Below are 25,342 nucleotides of genomic sequence, written 5' to 3'. Positions count from 1 at the left end.
CCCAGAGGGAGAGCACAGCCAGCCTGCCATGGCAGTGAAGAACTTTTGTAGAAGACTTCTTAAAACAGCTTGGGAAAGCCAGGTTTTGTCTGCAGGGGCATCAATTTATATCTGATCTTGAAGTTGCAGTCTGGGAATTCTAATTTGAGCAGTTCCTTGCTAACTGCCTCCCTCACACACACTCCTGCTTAGTCTCCTCTTTGTCTTTTTTTTTCAGGCCAAACTTCCACGAGGGATCCACCAAGTGAGACCCCACCTGCAAAACATAGACAACGTGCCTTTGCTGGTGCCCCTCTTCACAGACTGCACCCCAGAAAGTAAGTAGCACAACGCCTGGGTCTGTCCTCATGGATACATTCCCTATCCCTGTGCTCTGGCTCATCTGGGTGTGGACATGGGTCAAGGGAAAGGGAAAAGTCCAGAAATGCAGACGGGCATTTTGGTAGTAACGGCCCTCTATTGCTACCTGCGGGGAGGCAATCTTTACTTCAGTACAACTGTTCCTTAGCTACAGAATTGGGCTGAGAGCCACTCCATTTTCAATTTGCATTCATAAGAGACAAAAGCAAACATCCACAATGCCTGTTATTAAGTGTTATCAGTGTGCCAGGAGACTTTGATCTCTGCTTGCAACCCTCGCTTCCTTATTATATAACTCAGAAGTCACTTCCCAGAAGTATTTTTCTCTGGCAGTTGCTGTTAGCACCTTCTGCTGCTGTGCAGAGCTTTTGATTGCAGAGAGCAAAAATGACAAAATTTCTTTCTGAGAAATGCTATTTTAGCTAAAGGGGCTGAGTGCTTAGCTGGCTAATACCTGTCCAGCCTCCAGTAAAAGTGCTAAGAATCGATTTGGCATTTTAGGCACCTGTGGGCACAGCTTACAGGAGTGCCAGTGAGAACCAGCTACAAACCAGTCTGCCTGGGAATTCAGTGCCCAGTAAATTTCCTTTGGCTGACAGAGGTGGCACTTCCCCACTCCATCCAACCCCTTGCTGTGCTGCAGATCTGGGTACACCAGTCACTTGGATAAATTGTTTACACAGGAATCTGCAGAGGGTGTTTTGTTTTTTTTGTGCAGCTAGACTATTCTAGAGAACTCATGTATATCCACAGAGTGCTGTGCACAGAGCTACAGAAGAAAAATTGGATCAAACAACAGCTTTGATTTAGAGTCCTCAGGAGGATGTTAATAAAAAGATTGATGAGGGGTAGAGGTCAGGCTGGGAGTGGAGGAACAGGGGCTGGCTCTGAACAGGACTAAGTGTAGCACTGCTTTTGGAGTACTTTGTTTTATTTCCTTTGTTCCTTCAGACTTGGAACAGCAGCAAAGTGCTGAACTAGAAAGTGTATTTTTTTCAAATTTGAGTTATTCAACTAAGTTTAATTTCTACGGTTTTCTAACAAGACCCTTTGATGCTGAAGCCATCTGTGTTACACACTCAGAGCTCTGGTCTGAAAGAGACATGCTAGAGGTGCAGGTCTCTGGGTCACACTTCTGGGGATCACAGCTCAGCTCCTGCAGAAGGCAGGTACATCGGGTGCTTGGACTGCAATTAATTAGCAATCTGATTGTGCCCTCTGACTTTGGGTCTGACTACACACATCTGAGAAATACTGACTGGGGTCATTTTAAAAGACGACTGCTTGCTATCCAGACTGGAAAGCATACACGAAGCCTGTGAGCATAGAGATAACGCACTGTGCTTCTCCTTCTGTCCCCTTGCAGCCATGTGTGAGATGATCAAGATCATGCAGGAATACGGGGAGGTGACTTGCTGCCTGGGGAGCTCTGCCAACCTGCGGAACAGCTGCCTCTTCCTGCAGAGTGATATCAGGTGGGGCAGGACCCAGTCTTCCAGCTGCCTTGGTGTGCCCAGCCATGGGACACAGCAGGCTTGGCAACTGTGCAGGGGGATGCTCGCAGTTTGTGTTATTAGTTGGGTGTGTAAGGGACATTTAGATGGTGTTGGATGGGATTTTTTTTTTTTTTAGTGGAGTGACCACCTAGATCCCTTGACACACAGATTTCTCTACATCTTTGAAAGGAAGCTGTTACTCTTATATGCTGAAGTATTGTGCACCAACTGGAATTGCAGATGCTTCTTGTTTGGGCAAAATAATGGCAGCTCCCTGCTGGATCAACCGATTTGTGCACCTAGAGCCACACACCCAAATATGTTCAGTATTTATCTGGAAATAACATCTAGGGGAGATTGATCCTAAATTCACATCCCAGCTCAGAACTTCTCTACCAGCGAGGCAGACAGAGATGGCACTGCATGACTTTACAGGCTGGATTGCAGCGGAGCATGGCTTCTCCTCCAGGATGAGGTCTTTCCTTAACACTCCTATGTTGTCCATGCAGTATAGCACTGGACCCTCTCTACCCATCCCGCTGCTCCTGGGAGACCTTTGGCTACGCCACCAGCACCACCATGACTCAGGCCTCTGATGAGCTCACCCCCCTGCAGCTTTCAGGGCAGCTCAACAGCCTGCCTTGCTCCATGTCCTTCCGCCAAGAAGAGAGTACCAGCATCATCAGGCTTATAGAGCAGGTGAGCCAGGCACGCCCCACTTCTAGTTCTGTCTCTTGCCTACACCCCACTGCCTGCAGCTCATGAGGAGCACAGCCAGGAGCCCACATGAGCATTCTCATTGAGCTGCCCACAGCAGCTTTGCTTGGGTCTCCTGTCCTTCGTTCAGGAAACACAAGAGATGCTCTTCCTGCCTGCTCCTAGCAGTCCAAGGTGTAGGGGATGTTGGGAACGGTACCTGGTTGCACCAGGGCACAAATATCATTCAACTGGATTAAGTAGAAACTCAGAGATCCCTACCTGGAAAATATCAGTACTAGAGAAGCGTTACCCCAGAAGATCCAGGGGGTTTAAACTAACTTACCCCTTGGTTAAATTCTGCCCTTCTATCATCCCTGTATCTAAGCAGGAGACCTTCCCCTTTTGCTTACACCATGTCCAGATGCTCTCTCCTCCCACTTCCCCCACAGGCCACGTGTTCTGCCCCTGCCTGCCAATAATTGCTCTTGGCTGATAACTGCTCCCATCAGCGAGGGCTCTGAGGGTTTGTGCTTCCTTCCAGGCACGGCACGCAACATATGGGATCCGCAAGTGTTTCCTCTTCTTGCTGCAGTGCCAGCTGACCTTGGTTGTCATTCAGGTGAGTCCAGCCTGGCTGTGGACAGCATTTAGGTCACAGGACAGGAGTGCTAACAAGGATAATGGGTGGCTGCAGTGGGGCAGCAGCCTTCAGTCAGGTTTACACAGCACATTTGGGAAGTTAGAAACTGAGATCCCAGCCTACATTGTCCCTTCTCCCTCACCCTCCTGCAGAGGTTTCTCTGATCCCTTTTTCCCTGGAGAAAAGCATCCCTGCCCCAGCACCCTGAAACAGGTGGAGGGGCTGTGCAGCAGCAGCCTTGTTACCAGCTCACCCCAGTGTTTGGGAGGAGGATGGTGGCAGCTGGAGTACCAGGACCATCCCGCACTGCTCATGCTCTTCACTCTGGATTGTTCCCATCCAGTTCCTCTCCTGCCTGGTACAGCTGCCCCCCATCCTCAGTACCACGGACATCGTGTGGCTCTCCTGTTTCTGCTACCCACTGCTCAGGTGAGTATGAGGCAGGGTGGAATCTCCTGCCCACAGGATACACAGACCTGTCCCTCAGCCTCACCAGGGCCATGGTAGAAGGAAACTGACACCGCTCACAGCATGCTAAGGAGGCTGCAAGGGTTATTTTAAGCATCTGCTTTGACAAGGTGCTTGGAAACAGATAGGATCGTTTGTGTAGTGCTGTTAGCCCTGCCTGCTGTCTGAGAGCTGCTATTATCTTGTTTGAGCTTCCAGCTGAGAATCATTTTCTGATTTTGACACTGTTGCACTGGCTGGGGTGTGATGGAGAGCACAGGGTGGCAGGCAGAGGTCGATATATACCATAGGTAGATTTTCCCCCTCACACAGTTGGAAGTTACCTCTCCCTGGCTACACTTGCCATATATGAGAACTTGCACAGCACATGCTTCAGGGAGTGGGATACAAGCGCAACTCGAGCAGTGGTCAGACAAGTGCCAGTGCTCCACTCAGAGGAGGTTCTTTGGCTTCAGATGTTAGCCCAGAAAGCAGATGTGGTGCCTGAATGTGTTGGTAAATACTAACTTCCCTTTCTCCAGCATCTCACTCCTGGGCAAGCCTCCCCACAGCTCCATCATGACCATGGCAACAGGGAAAAATTTGACTTCCATTCCTAAGAAGGTAGGTAGCCCATCTGATAAGAATTGTTCATCCTTTCTTCTCTTCTACTTTGTTCCCATGTTGATGCATAGCTGAGGCCTTGTGCTAAGATGGCTTCCCAGCTCCCTTGGGAAACTGATCTGTGGCACAAGCCACCCTAGCCAAATCTTGTCATGGTCACGAAGGGAATCCCTTAGTACCACTATGCCTGTAGGACAGGTCCACAGCACAACATCCCGAATCTGTACTGCAGCCTCTGATGGTTCATGGTGGGGAGGTTGGGCCGGTGACATGCCTGTGTCACTCTCCTGTCTCTCCCTTACCCACAGACCCAGCACTACTTCCTCTTCTGCTTCCTGCTGAAATTCAGCCTGACCATCTGTTCGTGCCTCATCTGCTTCGGGTTCACGCTGCACGAGTCCTGCAAGGAGGTGAACACTACCAGCCACAATCTCACAGCCTGCTCCTCCATCATGCTGCACAGGTGAGGAACCGAACCTGGCACAAGCCAACACCCTGCAGTGCCTCTTGCTCCCGCTGCTCCCAGGTGGAGCTGAGCCCCTCAAACAAGCTTCAAGCTCTCACATGAGCTGAGCTGGCCGTAGTGGCTGTGCAGAAGGCTGGGCGCTCTCCCTAGCCTGGAGGATTGCACCTCTGGGGCAAAGCCTGGCCTTGCTCAGTCACCTCCTTACACCAGGACTGCCCATTTTTCTACTGAGAAAAGGCTCCAAGCTCATATCTGGTTTGCTCAGCTATCAGAGAGAGGCAGGGCTCTGGTGGAAATGAGTCAGACAGCGAGTCCTTACTGTTCCTGACTTCTTCCCCCTGTCCTCTCATTTACTAGTGATGCTCCTCATGCTCCTGACTGGTTTGGGACATTTTCCAATGCTCTTCTTGTAGCCCAGAAGCTCACAGCTGGCCTGATTGTTTTACACACAGGTGAGTCTGCTTGCAGCACTCAGCACCCACCCCCCAACTCTAGGGGAAAACTTGCATCCTGTTTCCTTCTGTGCCCCTCATCATGCCAGAGGGCACAAACTTCATTAGAAGTGGGGACTGTTGGGCTTTTGACATAAAGCCCCTCGCCTTACTATACATTGCCCTAACAAAGTAAAAACAGCACCTTCAGAGCTGAATTTCTCTCTTACCTGCCTGGCGAAGCGCTGGGTCCCTTCCAGTCTCAGCACAAGGGCAGCCTCCACTTTTGCCTTCTTGCAAACCAACTGGCAGTAGCCTGCAGTTCTACAGAAAAGTTCCTTGCCTTAAAAGTTCCTCCAGTCCTGCTGCCGTGTTGGGAAGCACCCCTCCAGCTGGAAGGCTTTTTATCCCCTCTGGAGGGGAGGGGAGCCAGGCTCTGGCTGACCCTCATCCCCTGTGCATGGTTGCTGAGCAGAGCAGCTCCAGCTGCTCTCGTGGAACACTAAGGGGCCTCTGCTCCCCTTCCACCACGCTAAGTGGTGGCGTGCCTTGGTGCCCAGAACATTGCACGTTGAGATGTGTAGAGTGTCCGGGTCAACAGGTACACCTCCTGATCTGAGGGGCAGCTGTTGTGATGAGGGGTAGTGTGCGTTATTTAAGCACAGCAGGCTGAGAACAAACCCCGGTGTGCCTGCAGTAACGCTGTGCAGTACTGCTACCACAGCCCCTTTTGCATATCTGGGGATTTGGATTTGCTGTGGGGAGTGTGGTCTGGAAGGACTTGGAATGAAGGTTTGGTTTCAGGAACATAAACCTCATATTCCTTTGGGGCAATAGCTGCGGGTATGTATTGTAAAGTGATGTATCCGTGTGTGATGCTCAGTAACCCCCTGCTCCCTCTGTACCTGCAGTTTTCATATCCATCACCCACGTCCATCGCACCAAGCCACTGTGGAAGAAGAGCCCCCTCTCCAACCGGTGGTGGACGCTCACTGTGGCTGTCGTGTGAGTATCCCCAGGCCCTGATGTGGAGGGGAGGAGGGCTCCAGGTCCTCCAGCACCAGTCTGGTGGCGCTGAGGAAATTCCTAATACATGGCAAGGGTTCTGCTGTGTTCCCTCCCAGGGAAGCATCCCTGGTGTAAACTCAGGGGTGGTACATCTGGGCCTGAGCCCTGATCTACAGGTCCTGGGAAGCGTGTTCGCTCTGCTGAGATCTGCTCTGTCTGTCTACGATCCTAGATTGCTGGGGCAAGTGGCGCAGACTGTTCTGGACCTGAAACTCTGGGAAAACCTCAGTTCTCCGTTGACCTTTAACTACGTTTCCATCTCCCCCGTCTCATGGCTCCTGGGTTTTCTTTCCTTGATCCTGGTGGTTATCATCAACGAGATTGTCAAGCTGCACGAAATCAGGTACGGGGGTGGTGGGGAAGATGGAGACAAAGGGTGGGAGCCTCACTGCAGCCTGGCCTTGAGCTGCAGAGGAATAATGCACAGGGAACAGGGTGGGGAATAAAAAGGAAAAGATGATTGCATTGTGTAAATCACCTGGCCATTGTGTGCAAGCTCATGTCCCACCTCTCCGGGAGGAAGCGCAGGGGAGGAAAGAGGGTCAGGGGAGAGCAGGGGCGGTGATTGGGAGCAGGAAGGGAGACCGAAATTTCCTTATCTCCCTCCAATGAGGAGGAGACAGCCAAGGTCTGTGACATACCAGTACGGCTCGCAGAGGGCTGTTCTCTCCATCTTGTCCCAGGAGGACAGGGAGGCGTTGAATCACGGTGAAGGAAATACGTCTTCACACAGTGCCTGAACTGTGGGGCTCGCTTTCACGGGAAGTGGCCGAAGCCAAGAATTCGTAGCAGGCAAAGTGACTGGCTGCTCTAATACAGGGAACAGCCGGAGCTGGGAGTTAACGCTAATGAGCATGGGTTGAGGAAAGGCAGGGGGGTTACAGGGAACTGTGATGGGGACAGGGCCCTCATCTCTGTTCCTGGGAGGGGTTTCTGGGCCTTTCTCTGCTGTGTCTGGTGGCCTTGGATATAGGACTTGGGGTGGGGTAGGTGAGACCACGGGGTGCTCTCTGGATTTGATTCTTCTCGCAGGGTACCAGAGGGCCCAGGTTAGGGGCTTCTCAGGGCTCAGGAACCAGAGCGAGGCAGCTTTGCCTGCCTTTCGCCCCTCCGCATACTGACTCTGCTTTCTCCTGTCTTGTCTCCTCCAGGGTCCGGGTGCGTTACCAGAAGAGGCAGAAGCTGCAGTTTGAAACAAAGCTGGGGATGAATTCTCCATTTTAAAACCTCCCAACTTGAGTTCCCTGGGGCCAGGGGCAGACAGACACATCCTGCACTGGGAGAGCGGCTGCACCAAAGGCTCAGGGAGTTTCTTTCACACATGCAAACCAGACGGCCTCCTTGCAAAACTGCATCAGCACCTTCCTTCCTGGGGGCCCCAGGCAGGGCACTGCTGTCAGGACCCCCCAGCAGGTATGCAGCGCCTCCCTGGCCTGCCAGGTGGCTCTCGAGGGAGCCTGCAAGCTCTGGTGGCTGTTCAGGCTGCTCTTCCTTTATTTATTTATTACTAGAGGTTTTTGTTAGTATCATGGTGATGCTGAAATCAAGTGACTCCTTCCCTCTGTGTGAGCAGATGGGTTTCCTTGACCTGGCAGGAAAATCTGGGGCCAGAAGGGGAGACGTAGGGCTGCTGAGGCCAGAGATTTCTATTGAAACCCATTTTTTTTTTCCTTCTCTGCCTGCTTTCCTGGATGACGTGCATGTGCATGCTTGCGCGTGCCCTCACCTACCTCCATCAGCCGTCTCTCCTGCACCTCCAGGAGCGCTGGGTGCCAGGTGAGGGCTGGAGCTCACATTCCCAAAGGGACGCTGGAAGGGGTTTTTGGCACCATGCTCGAAAAGCCCCCGCGATGGCCAGCTTGTGCCAGGCCTGCCCTCTAGCGTTGTTGCTGTAGCCTCGTGCCAGCTGTCGAGTACTTCGAGAGAAGGCTGAGGCAGGGCTTTAAGGAAAACTGGCTGCATTTGACCCTGCTTATAAGGTGCACAGGGAATCGGGAGGACAGCTCTGCCTGCTCGCATGGCCCAGCTTCCTCCAGCCCTGCTGATCCAGCTCGTGTATGCTTTCACAGCCCCCAGAGAGGTAGGGTTGTAACTGTCCTCATTTTTGTGATTTGCATTGCTGTTCTGCTTCAGTAAAATGCCTGCTTGAGAAGGCCACGGCAATATTTGTAGCTACAGAGAAAACCTGAGACCTGCCTTCCCCTGCCGTGGAGGGAGGAAGGGAGGGAGATGTCTTTCCATCTGCATCTTGCAGCTGTGACTAACACGGAGCTGGTGGGCAGCTCCTTTCCCAGCCTGGGACCGTGCTGCATCCAGTACCTGCTCTCCAAGGCACAGGGAAACCCCCCTCGTCACACCTTCCTGTGCTAGTGTTTGGAACTCTCCCCTTCATGCTTCTGCCCTCCTAGCTCTTACCTGTGTTTCTGGAGGTCCCTTCTTCACCCGACCTTCCACTGAGGGCTCTGTAAGCCACGGTTTGCCCCAGTGCAGCACACTGCACACACTGCAGCTCCTGTACAGGCCCCAGCTGTACTGGGAGCACTGCTGCTGGTGGGGGCTGACCCTTGGGGGCCAAACAGGAGCACCCAGGCTTGGCTACCAGAATATTTGCAGCCAATGGAGATGCTGACTCTCTTCCTAGTTCTAAAAACTGGCTGAACCTGACAAATCCTGGCACAGTTTTTGCTTCCGATATTAACACTAAATACACGGCTGTTGTTTCCCTTTGGTGTCCGAGGCTACCAAGTGGCTGCTGGCCCTTCCCTGGCAGGCAGGGAGCTGGACGGGAACCCCAGCCCTCCCTGCTGCTCCACCTCGTCTTCCTTCCATTTCAGCAAACGCAGGGAGGACGCGCACAGCGTGTCGCTGAGCAATACCCTTCTGGCTGTGGGTCTGGCAGCAGCGTGGAGCAGGGGTAGGGCCAGCCTCTGCGCTCCGGGGACAGAGGGGGGCTGCTGGAGGGGGCCAGGTGCAGGTGTCTGGAGGTCTGGGCCCTGTTCCTGCAGCTGGGGAGCAGCTGCTTGGGCTCTGCTGCAGGCAGGGCTGGGAGCCAGGCAGGGTTGGGAGCCAGGTGCTCGCTGGGGAAAGGCAGGGCTGCCCTCCTGCAATGCAGCAATACTAGGCCAGTCCTGCTCGCAGTGGGTCTGCTCACCTCCGCCAGCTGGGCTGAGCTCTTCCTTCGCCCCTTTCAGGTCCGCAGGGCTGCCTGGCGCAGGGAGCACACGCTGCCTTTCTCAGTCGCACTTAACTCACTGCGTGCCAGCTGCAGATCTTATCGCTGGCACTTGAGAAACCAGCTTGTCTTTCTGATGCCAGGGCTGGCTGGCAAGTGGGCCACGATCTCCTCCGTGGCCAAGCTGAGCTGCAGCCAGCGGCAGCGCCAAGCCACTCACTGCTATCCCCGCAGGGCAGCTTTCCCCTGACCTAGCTCTTGCTTTGTGCCACTTAACCGTTGTAGGTGATAAAAGGCAGCAGCTACCAGGGCTTCCTGCTGGCCACACCTTCCTCTAGAGGAGGCAACTCCAAGGTTTCCTTCTCTGGGTGATCACAAACGTTTATTTTCCTGCACCCTCCTTCCCGTGTTAGACTTGGAGGGAGCCAAGGCGTAGGAACGGAGCCGTTGGGATGGTCTCGCCATCGCCACCCTTCCCTCCGCCACTGAGGCACCTGAGGACCAGGGTGAACGGCTTCAGTCAGAAGTTTCCTACATCGAGATGTTTTTAAATGGTGTATATTTTATATTAAAATTTTGGGGATGTATGTAAAAATATTTGATTTGTATTAAAACTTGTATTAAAAAAAAAAAGCAACGAACCCTAACCCGCACACATCCACTGTACGAACGGCAATAAACGACTGTCTTGGTAACACCCCGTGAGAGTGGGAGGGAGTTTGCACCCAACAGAGCGAGGAGGTAAAAACGTGTGTGTGTTGGTCATGGCACAGGTAACGGGGCTCGGCGCTGGGCCAGGAGCACAGCCCGAGAGCTGGGTTCTCCTGGGATCCGATCCTGGCGCTTTCTGCCAGTTTCTGCCCAGCCGTGGGCAAATGTGCAGCCCTGCAGGCTCCTGCCCACAGAGTAACCTCACTCACCTCCTGTGGCCCCAGTCTGGGCACAGTGCGTGTGGTTGCTGTGATGGTCGCTGCCGACTGCTTTGACTGCGGTGGGGCCTCGGGGTGAGCTGCGACAGGCACTGGGAGCACTGGAGAAAAACACAGCGGCGAGACGAGGAGGCCTGAGCAAAGCAGGACCCAACGCTGGGCAGAGGGGCACAGGAAGGCAGCGCTGGTCCCCAGCGTGCTCACCACCCGTTACTGTCACAGTCGTAAGGCTCAGACTGAGCACTAACCTCGCTAGAGGCGACAGCAGAACTCTTACCAGGGAGATGATCTGAGGAAAACCAGATCTTAAGCACTCAAGGGGCAGGATAAAGCTGATCCTCGATGAACTTCAGACAGAGCAGGAGACAAGCTCGTATGATTTGACACGAAGGAGACAACTAGGCAGAACTATCAAAAGGGTAAAATATGCCCCACTGTTTAATAGAATTTAGTCTTAATGGATGTTAGTGGAAACAAAACACATGATCAACACAAACAGAGCAGATGGTTTAAAATCTGTTGTCAGTCTGGTGATTACATGGGCTATTTTTTCCCTCACTGTCTTGCTGCACGGAGCAGGTGCAGCCAGGGTCAGTTAGTCCCAGTTGCAGTGTACATAACTTACACACCATACAGTAGCTTCAAAATAGAGATCTAGAGCTTAAAAAATAGTCATTCTTCTGCAAAACAAATGTTTAATTCCCTTATTGACAATGAGAGCAGCATGTTGCCCTCAGGTGGCTCAGACAGCGACAGCTCCACCCCAGTGTCCTCTTATCCCTGACCCTAGAGTACAAGACTTGCAGTTCTGGTTAGTAAATATATATAATAAATCACATTTAAAATATATACATTGGCCTTTAAAAAAACATTTACAGTTTTATCAACATTGGAAAAAAATAACTGGGCTTGCCCCAGATTGACGTGTGAGAATAAAAATCAGTTTTAAAAGGTTTCTGCAAACCTTTCGTTAAAGTGCCACTGGTTGGAGCTATTTTAAAAACAGTCAGGCCCACGGCGTAGCACTTGCCTGTCGGACACGGTCATTTAAATACACTCAATGTGATGTATAAAACAGAGCAACCAACTGGCCAGGATAGAGGTGTCTTAATCGCCTCAAACTGACCTCAAGTCCCAGCCAATGATTTTCTTTTCTTTTTTTTTTTTTTTTTCTTTCTTTTTTTTTTTTTTTTTTTTTTCAGGGATTTTTCATCTGTGCTTTTCAGCCCAAAGCCAGGCTGGTGCCTCCCGCCGGCTGGGCCCGTGGCACAGCCGCTGCTGGTGAGCCCTGGGGACCCATCCAGGAGGGCTCCGCTCCTTCCTCAGTGCAGGGAGCAAGGGGCTGCGAGCAGCCAGAGTCAGTCACCAACTCCCCGGAGGGCTGGGGAGCACCCACCTCTTTGGCCACCTCCTCCCTTTCCAGTTTGGTTTTGTGCGGGTGATTTTTTTATACAAGGGGCAAGGGTTGGAATTTTTTTTCTTCCCTTCGTCTGGAATTTTTGTAACAAATGGCACTTCAGTACAATCTTAGGTTCCCTTCTGGTGCTCTGATGCTTTCATTTGCTTGGCATGCCGAGCGCAAGCCAAGTTTGGGGCTCTTGGACATATTTAGACATGCACTACTAAACAGATCCTGCTAGAGAAATCTGTCTTCAAGCTATGCAGCCGTTCCTACCGCTCGGATGCAATGAGCTATCACTGCTGTTCCCCTGCTGCAGCCACGGGGCTGTGACTGCATCCAGCGCGTATTTACAGTAGCTGTTGCTGAGCTGAATTCACCCCGTGCATGCGGGGTCACCTCTCCCGCTGGGTTTTAGTGCAGCGAGGAAGCCTCGTGCGCAGTCCCCAGCGCTGCCACAGCCTAGCGACGCTCGGGGCTGGGCTTGTGCCAGCGCCTCCCTGCAGGGAGGGGCAGGGGGAAAAGGGAGGCACCCCCTAAAAAGAAAGGGAAACAGGGGAGGGAGAAAAAAAAAAAGAAAAAATAAAATAATAAAAAAAAACCACTAACCGCTCTGCTACTTCTTCCCTGGGAGCACTGGGGCAGTTTGTGTAGGCAGTGTCAGCAGAGGGCAGCCTCAGTCTGGCAGCGCGATGCAGCAGGACGCAGGGGTGCGCAGCCCTGAGCGGCCTTTGGTGCTGTGCAGCCATCCTGCGGGGGCCCCGCAGCCAAACTTGGTGCTGCAGGAGGGTGCAGGTCGCCCCCCGCGTCCCGCAGCTCTGCGGGCTGTGCCAGGCCCCTCCTGAGGGGCTGCGGGTCCCACTGAGGGATTTCGGTCCCCTCGGATTACACGCTGCACCAAGCTGATGCGTTTGGAAAAAGCAACACAAAAAGCAGGGAGGTTCCTTCTCACTCCGTAAGCTGCCAAATCGCGACAAGCCCTGGCTTTTAGCTGCTGTCAGGCCCTGCCGGGGCTGGGATCTGCTCAGTAAATAGCCAGCTCCGTGGCGGCTGCCCAGGGAGGTCTTTCCTTTGACACATTGTTGGCAGGGGATAAATAATGAGAGGCAGGACTGGGCAACGCAGTGCGGAAAGAAAAAGGTCCCTTGTGGAGGCTCCTCAGCGCTGTGCGAGGGACTCTCTGCGGCCTCCGGGACCACAGGCGCAGCCCCTCGGGGTTCTCCTCCTGCTGCCAGTCCGGTGGGAAACGCCTGACCCCGGCGGCTGGGCCGGGATGTGTGACATGGAGCCGGGGGGCTCTGGGGCCGGTGACACGGGGCGGGTGAGGAGGGGCGGCCACGTTCCCGGCCGCGGTGCAAAGTGCAGGGAGGGAGGCGGCTGGAGAGCCCCGGAGGCACCGAGCGGCGCTGGATCCGCTCTCCCCCCGTCACCACGGGCACTGGCAGAGCAGCCGGAGGCGGGGAAGGGAAGGAGGGAGCAAGGCTCAGTCCAGCATCGCGTCCAGCTGGTCGGCCAGGTCATCGAACATGTTGCTGATGTCCTCCAGGATGTTCTTGGCCGAGTGCACGGCCCCGGGGGGGCTGGGGAGGGAATGGAGAGCTGGTTAAATGCTGCCCCAGCGCCTGAGGTGCCGCCTGCCAGGGCTGGAGACCCCCAGCTCTTTGCCTGCCCCCACTGGGGGCTCCCCAGTTTCACTCCCCAGGATCTCACCCAGCATTTTCCTTTCCCCCAGCGCCACCTCACCTCTCCACCTCCTCCGCTGTGATCTTCTTCTCGGCCGCCTGCAGCGCAGCAGCCAGGCTGCAGTTGGTGTGCTCCAGCCGCTGCTGGGCCAGGGCGGTCCCCGGGGCAGTGGCCAAAGGCTTCGCCGACACCTTGCTGCTGGCCTCCAGCGTCAGAGGGCTGGGAGCAGCCAGGGACCCGACCACATCTGGCACCGCCTCGGGGGCTGCCCAGGGAGCGACGGTGTGGCGGGAGGGCTGCAGGACCTGCTGGTAGATGGTCTTGGGCCCGGAGAACACCAGCTTGGTGGACGCCACCGAGGTGTGCTTGGCGGGGACGTCTGCAAGGGAAGAAGCCTCGTGGCAGGCGCTGGCACGGGTCCCCCTTGCCTCCTGGCCAGCCGGGGATGCTGTCCTGCCCCAGCAGGGGAAGGAGGGAGCCTCAGGCCCTGCCACCGCCTCACAGAGACCCCCCCGAGTCCCTGTACCTGGAGCAGGTGTCCTCACCACGGCAGTGCCAAGCAGTTCCGTGGGGCTGGGGGCTTTGGTGGGGCTCGGCGTCTTCTTGATCCCCTTCTCCAGTGACAAGATGCTCTTCTCTATCTCGGCGATCCTGAACTCCACGCTGTCGTCATCAAAGGTGTCTCCAGCCAGCCCGGCCCGTGGTGCCAGCCCAGTGGTGGGGCCCACGATGCTCACAGCCTGGGACTGGGCGTACTGGGGCGTGGGGCTGCCGCCCGCCTCTGCCTGCCCCGCCAGGCTGAACGCCTTCAGCACAGCCTGCAGCGGCTCCCGCTCCTTGAAGCGGGGCCGGCGCTTCACCGTGTCCGACTCGGTGAGGTTGAACTCCAGCACGGGCGGCTCCTTGGTGGCAGCGGGTGCCGCCGGCTCCTTCCCAGTGGAGCACGGGGGCTCTGCTGGCTGGGAACTGGGCTCTGCGTCCTGCACTGCCGTGTCGGCCTTGGGGTGCCCAGCAGGCTTCGGCCGCTGCTTGATGGTTAAGTTGCCTTCTTCTGCAAAGGGGATGCACTCGCTGGAGCTGTTCTGGGAGGATGAGGACACCTCGGGCTTGGCCTCCTCCTCTGTGTCTGAGCAGGCGTCCTCCCGCCCGACCTGCACAGCCTCCGTCATGGGAGCGCTGGGCTCACTCAGTGTCCGTCTCCGCGGCTTGCTGCTCTCAAAGGCGTCCCTGCCAGTGTCAGCAAGCACGGTGCTGCCGCTATCACCCCCATCGTACGACCGATCGTCCACACTGGCCCTAGAGAGAGAGTCCTGAGCCACATGCAGCGGTTTTGGGGCCAGGAGGGGCTTGGGTGGGCTTGCCCCGGGTGTCCCCTCCAGTGCAGCTGCCAGGCTCCTCACTGTCCTGCTGCGACTGGCGTCACCGGGGCTGGCGCCCGCATCGGCCATGTCCTGGGGGACAGGAGACTGCTGCTCGGGGTCGGGGGGCTGCTCGCCGCTCACTTCGGTGGCGGGGGTGCTGGAGACAGAACTGAGACGCTTGGGAGGTGGCGGCGGGGGTCCCTTGCGCTTGGCCCGGATGGCGAAGGACTGGCTGCGGGTCACCTTGGCCTCCGCCTGCAGGCAGGCCCGTGGCATCTGGCTGCGGCCCGGCCGCCGCGTCAGGGTGGCATAGGAGCCCAGGGTGCTGGTGGGCACCCCCTCCTCCTCTTCGTGCTCTCCATCTGACAGCGCGTAGCGGTTCAGGCTGTGCGAGCGCTTCTTGTACTTGAAGCCTTCGCCCCCGTTGTGCTGCTCCCCTGCCTGCCAGGTGCCCGGGGCCGCGGCAGCCTTGGGCGGCTCGGTGGGGCTGCACTGGCTGTGCAGGTAGGAGAAAGCTTTTTGGGCTGATGTCTGCAGGCTGCTCTTCTGCCCAGAAGGGAAGGAGGGGTAGGGGTGTGCCAGGGTCTTGGGCTGCTCGGCCCCCAGGAGGGAAGGGGCCGTTGGGGATTTCAAGGAGACGTGCGGGTACATGAAGACATACGGGGCCGTCCCCTTGCTGGGGGTCTGGGGAGGGGTACAAGGGGTGACTGCTGGTGGTCCTGCAGGGCCAGCACCTTTCTGAGCCGTTGGCCGAGCGTACTGATCCGTGCCTTCAGGCAGGTTCCTCTCCTTGAGAGGGCTGCCCCCGCTGCCGTTGGTGTAGCCGTTCAGCCCCTCGGGGGAGACGAGCTTCCCAAAGGGCTCGGGGCTGGGCTGTCCCGGCAGGCTGGCCGGGCTCTCCTTGCTGCGGGGCGGCGCACAGGACTGCCCGCTGCTGCTGCTGCTCTCCCCGCTGCCCAGGCTCTCCTGCGAGGGGCTGGAGAGGTGCCGGGACAAAACATTGTCCTGCGAGTGCCCTGAGCCCCGGGAGCGCACCCCGATGCTCTCCTGGCTCCGCGACATTCCCTGGCTGTTCTTGATGCTGAGCGTCTCATGGCAGCTGTTGGACATGGCTGTCTGGAGCTCGTAGCTGAGCTCGCTGTCCTGGAATGTGGTCATTTTGGGAGTGTGTGGGGACTGGCATTCCCCGTTCTCCAGCGACTCAATGGTGACAATGTCCAGGGCTCCGGGGACTTTGCGTCTTGCCAGCGTGGTTTCCGCTTGGTTGAGGCTTTTGCGGAGGTCTCTGAGTTTCTTGACGGCCAGCATGATCTTCTTCTGGTGGCCTGTGGGAGAGGGGCAACAGGAAAGGGGCATTAAATTGGCTCCTAAAAAAGCCTCTTGGCCAAGAAAAGCCACAGTCATGTCATCAACCAGGCCAAAGACATCCCGGTTATCCAAACCCTGCCACGGGAGGAGACAAACTGCCAACATTCACCCAGCTCAGCCTGGCTTCAGCCTGCTCAGGGCAGTCCTTGGCGATGGCCCTGATCTGCCCTGTCTGGGTGCACAGGACATGCTGAGGGATGTCAGGGCACGGGGACAGGAGACTTGGCTGCCCTGGGCCACCCCAGCACCGCAGCAGGGACTCACCCAGTTTGTTGATGCCGATCTCTTGCAGATCCTCCCACGTCAGGTCCGTGACGATGGTGATGGAGTCGTAGCCGTTGTTCACCAGCTTTTTGTGGTACTGGGGCAAGCCGATGGCACTGAGCCAATCCATCAGGTCAGCCTGTGAAGAGCACGGAGATGCTGCCGTGAGCAGCAAGGGACAGGCGGTGCCTCCATCCATCCCCTCCCTGCCCCTGGCCAGGAGCCTGCTTTTTGGGGGTCTCTCTGGCCGCTTCAGAGCTCATTTACTCATCGGCAGCCCCCATCCTGTCCTGGGGGATGCAGCTCTGAGAAAAGGGGGTGCCACGGAGCAAAGCCCCGGTGCCAGGGACTCACCGGGATGTAGTTGGGCAGCCACTCGGCGATGCTGAGCTGCCCGATCTCAGTGGAGATCTTCTTCCTGTGGCCCGGTTTGGTCACGCCGATGGCTGTCAGATCCTAACGCAAGCAGAGCGGGGCCGCAGTCAGCAGCGGCACGGGGAGCGTGGAGCAGTGGGCACCCACCGCCGGCAGCTCAGGGGGTGCAGGGAAGGCCCTGCCTTACCTCGGGGGTCATGCGGCTGATGGTGGGGACATCGTAGCCGGCGTTGAGGAAGTTGGCAGTGTACGACTCGAGCTGGAACTCCCTCAGCCAGTTGTAAATGGCTTCTGCGTCCTGGGGAGAGGACGAGGCAAAGAGCAGCCCGTGACCGCGGCTGCAGGGCCTGGAAGGACCTGACTGCTTGGGGCATGACAACAGGACCTTCTGGGGCAAGACTCACTTGGCCCCAGTGTCCCCAAGACCCAGTCCCATGTGCCCAGCACAGAAAGAGCTGGTCGGAGGCCCCCAGACATTGCCCTCCCACCCTGCACGCCGCTGGCGCAGTTACCTTCCCCTCCAGGAGCTGCTCAGGCCGCAAGAACTGGTGGGAGAAGACCCTGTCTCCAGGGGGACAGTTGCCAGGGGTCTGGTGGCCTGGGGGCCCTGGCAGAGAGGACAGGAGAGAAGAAGGTGTCACAGGGGGACCTGGGCACCGAGCAGCCCCCAGGGCTGGGGGACAGCTGTCCCCAAGGCCCCATGGTGCTGGGATATCCCTCACCTGCTGTGGAAGTCAGCTGCCCGTTGCGTGGCTCCGATCCCAAAAGGTGTTGCTGGAGGTCGTCGCCAGTGGAGGGCAGCGGCTGGGGAGAGGAAGAGTGAGGAGGGGAAGGAAATCCCTCTGGACAGGGCCCTGTCCCCGGGTCTGCCTTGCACCCCTGGGAGCTCAGCACAGCCTCACTGCATGGCCCAGCAAAGCTGGCCCCTAGCGAGAGATCTGGGCAGGATGTGGCCCTTTTATCCTCTCAGGTGACACAGGACGAGGTGAAGATGTGACACGGTACCAACCACTCCCAGGGGGCAGAGCTGTGCTGCTGGAGCAGCCAGGAGACTCCAGCCCCAAGAACGTTTCCCCCCTGAGTCCCAGCAGCAAATGCGGGCTTGGTGGGGGGTGCTCGGCTCCTGCGGCCCCCTCCTTGCCGGGAGGTGCCGGGGGTTACAGGATCGTGCTGGGCCCCATTGCCAGCACATCGGGTGGAGCTGGGGGAGCAACGTGGGGGCAGCAGGGGCTGGCACCTACCCTGGCATTCTCAATGAGGATGCTGGTGCTCTGCCCGTTGGTGCCCTCGGTGCTCTGGCCGCTGCCGGCGCTGCGGATGCTGCCGATGCTGCCCTCGCTGCCCACGCTGTTCCTGTCTCCTGCTGCTCAGGACAGACGGGGAGCTCATCAGCAGTGCCCCGGGACTGGTGCTGACACAGGGCACAAAAGTCCCCGGCAGGGACCCGTGTGCCAGCAGTGACACCAGTAAAAACCAGCCTCCCACGAGATCCTTCCAGCCACAGAGCATGCATCAGTCCCTCCCGGCACACACAGCACAGACAGGGTGACCTCAGCTGGCAAGGGACACGCGAAGGGGAAATGGGAACCGGGGACACGGCCACAGATTCCAGGAGGGAAGGGGCTGCTCTATGGGCTCCCCTAAACTCCCTTGCCCTGTGGCTGCTCCCTCTCGTCTGGCTGCTTTCCTGCCGGGAGGTGGAAGGAGAGCATTCCCCCACGTCCCCTGCGCAGGCAGGGCTGGGGACAGGGGAAGGTCCCCGGCCCCTCTCCCTCCCCAGCCCCACCCCTGACCTGAGCTGTCAGGGCCCGGGGCCGTCCGGGTTAGGGTGAGGTGGCCATAGGGTGCTGGGATGCTTGGGGCTGCCTGCTGCGGACACTCGTCGGGGAGGTGCTGCAGCCCGCCGGGGGGTGCCGTGAGGGCCCCGGGGGGGCCCTGGCGCTGGTGCGTGGGTGCCATGCGGGGGAGGATCATGCCTGCATTCAAAGACAAAACACGCGTGGTCAGAGCTCGTGCAGGAGGCGGCGGGGGGGGGGGGCGGTATCTGAGTCTCAAACCCCAAAACTTCCACCCCACCGGTCACACAACCCCCTGCACCCACCAGAATCCTTCCTTTCCCCGCCCCCTAGCTAGCTGGGGCGACAGGGACCTGTCCTGTGGGAAGGGCTGGGCAGGGAGAGGTGGTTTCACAGCGGGGACAACGCACCCAGGAGGGCCACCGACCTGTTCGTTTGCTGATGACTTCGGCAATGGAGGGGGGGAAGTACCCGACGCGATCGGTGCCCTTCTGAGTGTCGTGGATGTGCCCCTTCCACCGCCCGTCGGGATGCTGCTCCAGGACCTGCGTGGGGATGAGGAGGACAGGGCTGGTACCAGGCAGCGGCCGGACAGGGGACAGGGAGTGGGGAGCAGCCTCACCGTGATGACATCTCCTGCCCGGACATTGAGAGCAGTGGGATCGTGGAGGTTCCAAAAATCCTTCAAAGCTCGGACCTTCAGGATTCCTGATGCCTCTGAAGACAAGGGATGGAGGGAAGAAAAAAGGAACCAGAGCACAGCGGGGCAAGAGAGAGGTTTGAGAAAGGCAGAAGGAGAAAATGAAGAGAAAGGAGAGGGAAGAAGAGAACATTAACACTGCAGGAAGGACTCGATCTCTGGGGATCGCTGGCACAGAGAGTGGGAGCACGATGGGACTGAGATCCTGACACTTGCAGCTAAAGGCTGTTAGGAGGAGCTGGGAGCACGGGGCAGGTCATGTTAGGGAGAAGTCCCCCTCTGTTCCAGGCAGGGAGGGGCCACAAACAGGCCCCATCTCACCTCTCAGCAGCTGCTTGATGTCCTTGCTGGCGTGCGAGGTGGTGAACTGGTTGACGATGTCCAGTGCCGTCTGGTTGTAGGTGTTCCTGATGTTCACGTCAACGCCACCCTGCCCAGGAGGGGACACGGTTAGTGCCACAGCCTGCAGCAGCAGCAGCCACCCCACTGGAGATGGAGGGACCGAGGGGATGGGAGGGAGGCGAAGGCCAGGCCCGAGAGCTTTGTCCCCTGGTGCTCACCTCCAGCAGCAATCGCACAACCTCTGTTTTGCCATAGAGCGCGGCTTCGTGCAGGGCTGTGCCCGTCTTTGTCTGCTTGTTGATCTCAATCCCTGCCTTCAGCAGCTGCCTGGAATCGAGGAGGGAAAGGCGTGAACGGGGGGCCACGGGTATAGGGGTCAGGGGATCGGCTGCTTTGCAATGGGAAGGGGACAGCCCTCTGCACTGCTGAGGCTTTGGGGATGAGGCACCCAAGCCTGTAGGAGGGATGTGGGTTTAGGGGGATGTAGGATGGAAGTCGTGATGGTTTTTTGGCATCGGGCAGTGCCAGGGGCTGGCAGGGGTTACCTGATGATCTCCTTGTGCCCATTCTTGGCTGCTAGGTGCAGCGGGGTGGTGTAGTTGGGGTCGGTTGAGTCCTTGGACTGCCCCTCCAGCAGGGCCACGCACAGATGGCTGTTCAGCAGCAGCTGGGCCACCTGCACAGGGCACAGGGGTGAGCAGAGGTGTAGGTGTCCCCGTCACAACATCCCAGCAAGGGACTCAAGCTTGCTGCTGCCAGGGACAGCTCTGTGCTCCCTATCCCACTCACTGTTCCCGTCCATCCCACAGCCCCAGGGCTTGGCGGGGCCCAGACAGAGCTTGGCAGGGGCCACGCTGTTGTGAGGGGCTGGAGAAGGTCAGCACAGCCAGAAATAGTCTTCCCATAATCAGGCTTTTCAGACCAAGCCCTAAAAAACTTCAGTCTCTCAAAGCCCTGAGCGACTCTCAGCATCGCAGGGCAGCTCAAAGGCACAGAGGAGTTATTTTTACTGCCCTGTTTATAGCTGCAGATATTATAGATACTCCAGGAATGGAAATATGCCCCTGCTCCCCTCCCCGGTGGGGGCATGAGACAGTCTGGCTGGCTGAACGCCAGCCCAGCCCCATGGTGGGGGTCTCCTGGGGCACAGGGGGGCCCCGTCCCCACAAGCCACGCTGGGATCCTGAGCAGCTGAGTGGAGCCGGGCGCTCCGGGCTGCTGGGGATTAGGGAGCTCAGCCTGTCTGTGCTTAAACGGGAGCAAAGCTGGGGCTGGGGGGGGAGAAGTTGAAGGGAACTGGAATCAGGATGCCCAGGTTTGCTGCCAGCCTGCTGCTGCCCCGCTGCGAGGATGGGAGCAAAACCCACAGCTTGTGGGTTTAGGAGCCGGCCTTGCCCAGCAGTGGGGGGAGGCAGGTGCTGCCGCCAGGCTTTGGGGTTCGTGGCAGAGGGAAGGTGCTCACCTTCAACCGCCCGAACTCGCAGGCCAGGTCCAGGGGGGTTTTCTTCGCTTTGTTGATGAGGCAGGGGTTGGACTGGTGCTGCAGCAGCATCTCCGACTGCGGGGGAGCAACGTGGTTATGGGGGGCTCAGCACCACCCCGTGCCCCTGCCCTCTCCATCATCATTGACCGGGGGAGAGACCCCGTCGGGGTGGCACGGCCTCTCACTTACCACCTCGTAGTGGCCGTACTGCGCCGAGAGGTGCAGCGGGATCTGCCCGTCCAGCGAGGCCATGTTGACAGAGGCAGCAGCTCGCAGCAGCACCCGCACCGGCTCCACGCGCCCCTGCCAGGCCGCGTAGTGCAAGGGGCGCATCCCTGCGGGCAAAGAGGGCTCAGCAGGGCAGGGCAGGGCTCAGGCCCCCGGGATCGCTCGGAGGGCTGAGCCGGCTGTTGGAGATGCAGGGTGCAGCAGGGGGTCACCCCTTACCGTTGCTGTCCTTGATGTCCACGGTGGCCTGTGCCTCCAGCAGCAGCGAGATGAGGTCCAGGCTGCCGCCCAGGGCCGCGTGGTGCAGCGCCGAGAACCTACGGGCACAAGGCAGGGCTCAGCACTTGTCCCTGCAGCCCCTGCTCTGCGTGGGGACACGCAGCGGGGTGGCTCACGGCTACGTCCCTCCTGACCCTGCTCCAGACACAGCTCCCATGGGATTCCCCAGAGCAAAGAGGAGATAAAGCCCTCTGTGCTCTCCGTGCCCTCGGCTGTCCCGGCGCCGTCCCTCTGCCCGTGCCAGCAGGGATGCCGGGAGCCCACGGCGCAGCGGGGGAGGCAGCTGGGAATGAATGAGGTCTGTGTCTCGGGGCTGTGAAAGGGGCCCGGCTGCCCAGCGTGCTCCCCCGGTGCTGTCACGTGAAGGGCAAGGCTCAGCACAGGGCTCTCGCACCACCGCGGAGGCTCCGAAGGGCTCGGCAGCCTCCCAGCCCTGCACCGCCAGCACGGCCTGACCAGCACGGGGCCCCTCCTGCCCTGCCACCCCAGGGCATCCTCGCGTCCCTGCGGGGTCTCTGGGCTAACAGAAGGGCTGACCGCAGCAGGGAGGCCTGCTCCCTCTTCCAAACACAGCCACCGCACCACCGAGCCCACGCCAAAAACCTGCACCCCAAAATAAGGACACCCACCCCCTCTGAAGGACGAGGGCACCGCCAGCAGCAGGGCTTTCCCGAGGGGTGTGCGGTGTGGCCCCATGTGCACGGGACTTGCCTCCCCGCCCCCCAGGGAAGCCCAGCACAGCCACCAGTGCTTTTTATAACCCAAACACCACATGTGGCCCTGCAGAGGGGAACAGACCCTTCTCACACCAGCAGCCCTCCCGGAGCCGCCCGAACGCGAGCCCTGTGCCTTATCAGAATCAGATCATCGCTTCTATTATTACATTTTTGTGTCTATTAAGCTCCATCTGCATAGTATTATTTTAAGACAGCCATCCTGCACATTTTCAACCCCCTGTTGGCCTGCTAGGACTCATCAACTGACACCTCCTCCTACAGAGTCCTCGAAAAGAAAACATGTAGAAATTAGGTACAACAATAATACATAAACCAGTGCTAATAACTCATGGGTCAGACTTAATTCAATAAGAATAATGCGCTTATTTATTTTATGGGCCTTTGTGGTTTCCTTAACTCTCAGTACCAAGCTTATTAAGTGTCTGGATTTTGGAAGTGATGAGCTACACAAATATGCTGTGGTCACTTAGCAACCTCATCTTTTCTTACTCTAACCCCCCGAATGAAGGGATTTTGCTCTTGGGATATTAAACACAGACACAAGCACGTGCATGCGCTGTGGCTGGACGGACGGCTGCTCCGCTCTGCGTTACCCAGCACTCAGCACGCAGGGCACTGGCTGAGCACATTTTACACCCTTTTTTACCCCCAGCCCTACAGAGGGGGATGCAGAAGCGCTTTATGAAGAATTTTGTTGTTAAAGCACCCGTGCAGGGTGGGCTGAGCGCAGCCCTTAGCTCAGATCCACGCAGGCTTTGGCTCTGCCTCTTGTCGGGCTTGCCCTGGCTTCGTGAAGTGGCACTGCCTCAGGACGCTGCTGTGTTTTCCAGGCTCAGCAGTTAACCCCAAAAGCTTTACGAGACCCAGGCAGAACCAACTGCATGTTGAGGAGAGCTGCCCCGAGCAAACCCGTCCCCTGCCCCGTGCAGGCGCTGCTGCGGGAGGCGCCCAGCCCCCAGCGGGGAGCACTCACCCGTCCGCATCCTGGTAGTTCACGTTCAGGCGCTTGGCAGATCCCAGGAGCTCTGCGGAGAAAAGAGGCCAAGGTCAGGGCGAGAGGACGATCCGGCAGCCCCACAGGGCTGAACGGGAACCTCGGTGCCCTGCACGAAGCACGTCCCGCGGCCACACTGACCTCCCAGCGCGCAGAACAGCGCCTGCCCCATCCCCGCCACGGCTCCTCTCTCCTGCTCTGCTTTCACCTCCACGGACCCTCTCGACGGGCTGAGCCCGCTCCAGCTCACATCTCTTCCCCCCTCTGTCCTTCCTGCCCCATCTCCGCGTGCCCCCACGGCCCCGGGATGGGTCGGGGCCCCGCAGCTCCTGCCAGCCTGTGCGGGGGGACGTCGCTTCCCTCCTTTTATACGCAGCGGCACCCCAGAAGTGCTGAGCGGAGCCGTTTCGCCCCCCACTCGCTGTCCTCGCCTGCCGCAGCCGCCGAGGCCAGGCCCACAGACCACATGGCTGGCATTTTTACGGCGCGGGCAGAGGCTGAAGCCTCCGGCCATGAATGTGAGGATTGTGCCACCTTGGACATCCCCAGCTCCTGCCCGTCCCTCCCCTCCGCTGCGGGGCCACCGAGCGGCGGGGGACGCTCACCCCACCCTCGTCACAGCCTGGCACGCGCGCCCCCCGTCTCCCCGCTCCTTCCCGCAATTAATTCGAATGAATTCCTTCCTCCCACACAGAGAGGACGTTTTATTCTCAACCGAGGGGTTGAGAGCGGATTAACATCTCTGGAATTCATGTGCTAAGTAGAAAGGGAAAGAAAGGGAAAGGTATGCAGGGGGCAAGAAATGCGGCCGCTCCTCCTCTGCTTTTCCAGGCAGCCCCATCGCTGCAGAGCCGGGGAGGATTAAATGCTTTGCAAGGTTTGTGTTGTTTCCTATGGAAAAACAAAGTCTGGGAGCTGGGCTCAAAGCCTGGGCTGAAGCAGCCACTCAAGCCCTGCTGAAATGTGGCGGGGTCCTGGGGAAGGAGCCACCTCCCCTGCAGCAGGGCAGGCCTGCGGGGCGGGTGCTGCAGCCCTCTCCTTCTCCTCCTCCTCCTCCTCCTCCTCCTTCTTCTCCTTTTCTCTCTCCTCTCCCAGCCTCCTCTCCTCCTCCTCTTTCTCCTTTTCCTCCTCCTCTCTCTCCTCTCCCAGCCTCTCCGCCCATCTCACCCGAAGCTCCCCCGCGCAGCCCCTCTGCCGGAAATCAGAGCTGAAGAGGGGGCAGGCTCCTTCATCATGCAAATGTATAATTAAAAGGAAACCGAGTAATGGTGCACGTTCATTACTGCAATTTCAAATGTTTTGTAAACAGCCTAATTAACTCCAAATGGGCTTTGAGTGGCTGCTGGTGAAGGGCTCGTGACTCTTGCCACAGCAGAGCAGATCGGGATGGGATCACCGTAATTAGCTCTTCACCAGCGCCGGGGCGGGCAGCTCCGTGCCAAGCAGAAGTGCGAAGGCTCCCTGAAGGAGGCTGCTCCCGGGGACAGTGCTCTGCCTTTTTCCTTCCAGCCCCTTTTCACCCCAAACCCGAGGATCTGGGGTCGGCATCAAGGAAAAGCCGCTTCCCTTGGCCGCGGTGGCTCACGCGGAGGGGCTGCTTCCCCGGCCAGCCAGGGCCGCGGGTCTGACACTTAGGAAAAAATAACATTTCACTTGTAAAGCAGCCGGCCACTTCTCATCTGAGTCACAGAGGGACAATAAACGCCGAACCCCGTGGTGTGTGTTTTACAGAGGCGTTTTCTGAGCCAGGATCGCACTGCGGGCACCCGGCAGAGCCAGGGAGGCTGCTGGCTGCTCTGTGAAAAGTCCTCGTCTTCCCCATCCGAAAATCTCCGACAGAAGCTGGAAACGGGGAGCAGGAAGAGCTGAGGAGCTGCTGGGGGATTTCCAGAGGACACAACAGAGATCAAACTGAAGACTAAATGAAGGGTTCCTCTACTCGGAGTTACCGACAGCAGCTTTAATCACTCAGAGCAAGTCCCGGACCAGCTTCCCTGGCTG

The 25,342-nt window shown here is 57.9% G+C and overlaps 2 protein-coding genes across 10 annotated transcripts in view; one reads left to right on the top strand and one right to left on the bottom strand.

Moving 5' to 3' along the window:
• The window catches only part of TMEM94 (transmembrane protein 94), a 50,795-nt gene extending 40,145 nt beyond the window's left edge, over positions 1 to 10,650 (top strand). For 5 of the 6 annotated variants that reach the window (XM_082774671.1, XM_082774668.1, XM_082774670.1 and 2 more), the window contains 11 exons: positions 218 to 317; positions 1,727 to 1,835; positions 2,366 to 2,555; positions 3,097 to 3,174; positions 3,539 to 3,624; positions 4,185 to 4,266; positions 4,575 to 4,729; positions 5,090 to 5,184; positions 6,075 to 6,168; positions 6,404 to 6,574; positions 7,383 to 10,649. In XM_082774671.1, the coding sequence (XP_082630797.1) occupies positions 218 to 317; positions 1,727 to 1,835; positions 2,366 to 2,555; positions 3,097 to 3,174; positions 3,539 to 3,624; positions 4,185 to 4,266; positions 4,575 to 4,729; positions 5,090 to 5,184; positions 6,075 to 6,168; positions 6,404 to 6,574; positions 7,383 to 7,455 (1,233 nt within the window). In that variant the 3' untranslated portion in view covers positions 7,456 to 10,649. Of the gene's footprint in view, positions 1 to 217; positions 318 to 1,726; positions 1,836 to 2,365; positions 2,556 to 3,096; positions 3,175 to 3,538; positions 3,625 to 4,184; positions 4,267 to 4,574; positions 4,730 to 5,089; positions 5,185 to 6,074; positions 6,169 to 6,403; positions 6,575 to 7,382 lie in introns of all 6 variants that reach the window. The other variant, XM_082774669.1, reaches the window with a different exon arrangement.
• Positions 10,651 to 10,741: 91 nt separating this feature from the next.
• The window catches only part of CASKIN2 (CASK interacting protein 2), a 33,097-nt gene continuing 18,496 nt past the window's right edge, over positions 10,742 to 25,342 (bottom strand). The window contains exons 3-21 of one of the 4 annotated variants that reach the window (XM_082774666.1): positions 23,321 to 23,372; positions 21,551 to 21,648; positions 21,293 to 21,438; positions 21,083 to 21,178; positions 20,166 to 20,296; positions 19,839 to 19,947; positions 19,600 to 19,708; positions 19,201 to 19,295; positions 19,006 to 19,123; positions 18,576 to 18,758; positions 18,024 to 18,145; positions 17,505 to 17,586; positions 17,295 to 17,389; positions 16,970 to 17,080; positions 16,762 to 16,863; positions 16,408 to 16,546; positions 13,941 to 16,100; positions 13,475 to 13,793; positions 10,742 to 13,311 (exon numbers count right to left, since the gene is read on the bottom strand). In XM_082774666.1, coding sequence (XP_082630792.1) covers positions 13,215 to 13,311; positions 13,475 to 13,793; positions 13,941 to 16,100; positions 16,408 to 16,546; positions 16,762 to 16,863; positions 16,970 to 17,080; positions 17,295 to 17,389; positions 17,505 to 17,586; positions 18,024 to 18,145; positions 18,576 to 18,758; positions 19,006 to 19,123; positions 19,201 to 19,295; positions 19,600 to 19,708; positions 19,839 to 19,947; positions 20,166 to 20,296; positions 21,083 to 21,178; positions 21,293 to 21,438; positions 21,551 to 21,648; positions 23,321 to 23,372 — 4,364 coding nt within the window. In that variant the 3' untranslated portion in view covers positions 10,742 to 13,214. Of the gene's footprint in view, positions 13,312 to 13,474; positions 16,101 to 16,407; positions 16,547 to 16,761; positions 16,864 to 16,969; positions 17,081 to 17,294; positions 17,390 to 17,504; positions 17,587 to 18,023; positions 18,146 to 18,575; positions 18,759 to 19,005; positions 19,124 to 19,200; positions 19,296 to 19,599; positions 19,709 to 19,838; positions 19,948 to 20,165; positions 20,297 to 21,082; positions 21,179 to 21,292; positions 21,439 to 21,550; positions 21,649 to 23,320; positions 23,373 to 25,342 lie in introns of all 4 variants that reach the window. The other 3 variants (XM_082774665.1, XM_082774664.1, XM_082774667.1) reach the window with 3 other exon arrangements.

Source organism: Aythya marila (genome assembly GCF_965140915.1).
Source record: "Aythya marila genome assembly, chromosome: 18".
Taxonomy (NCBI): domain Eukaryota; kingdom Metazoa; phylum Chordata; class Aves; order Anseriformes; family Anatidae; genus Aythya; species Aythya marila.
The sequence above is the reverse complement of the archived record's forward strand: the minus strand, read 5'-3'. Positions and strand labels throughout refer to the sequence as shown.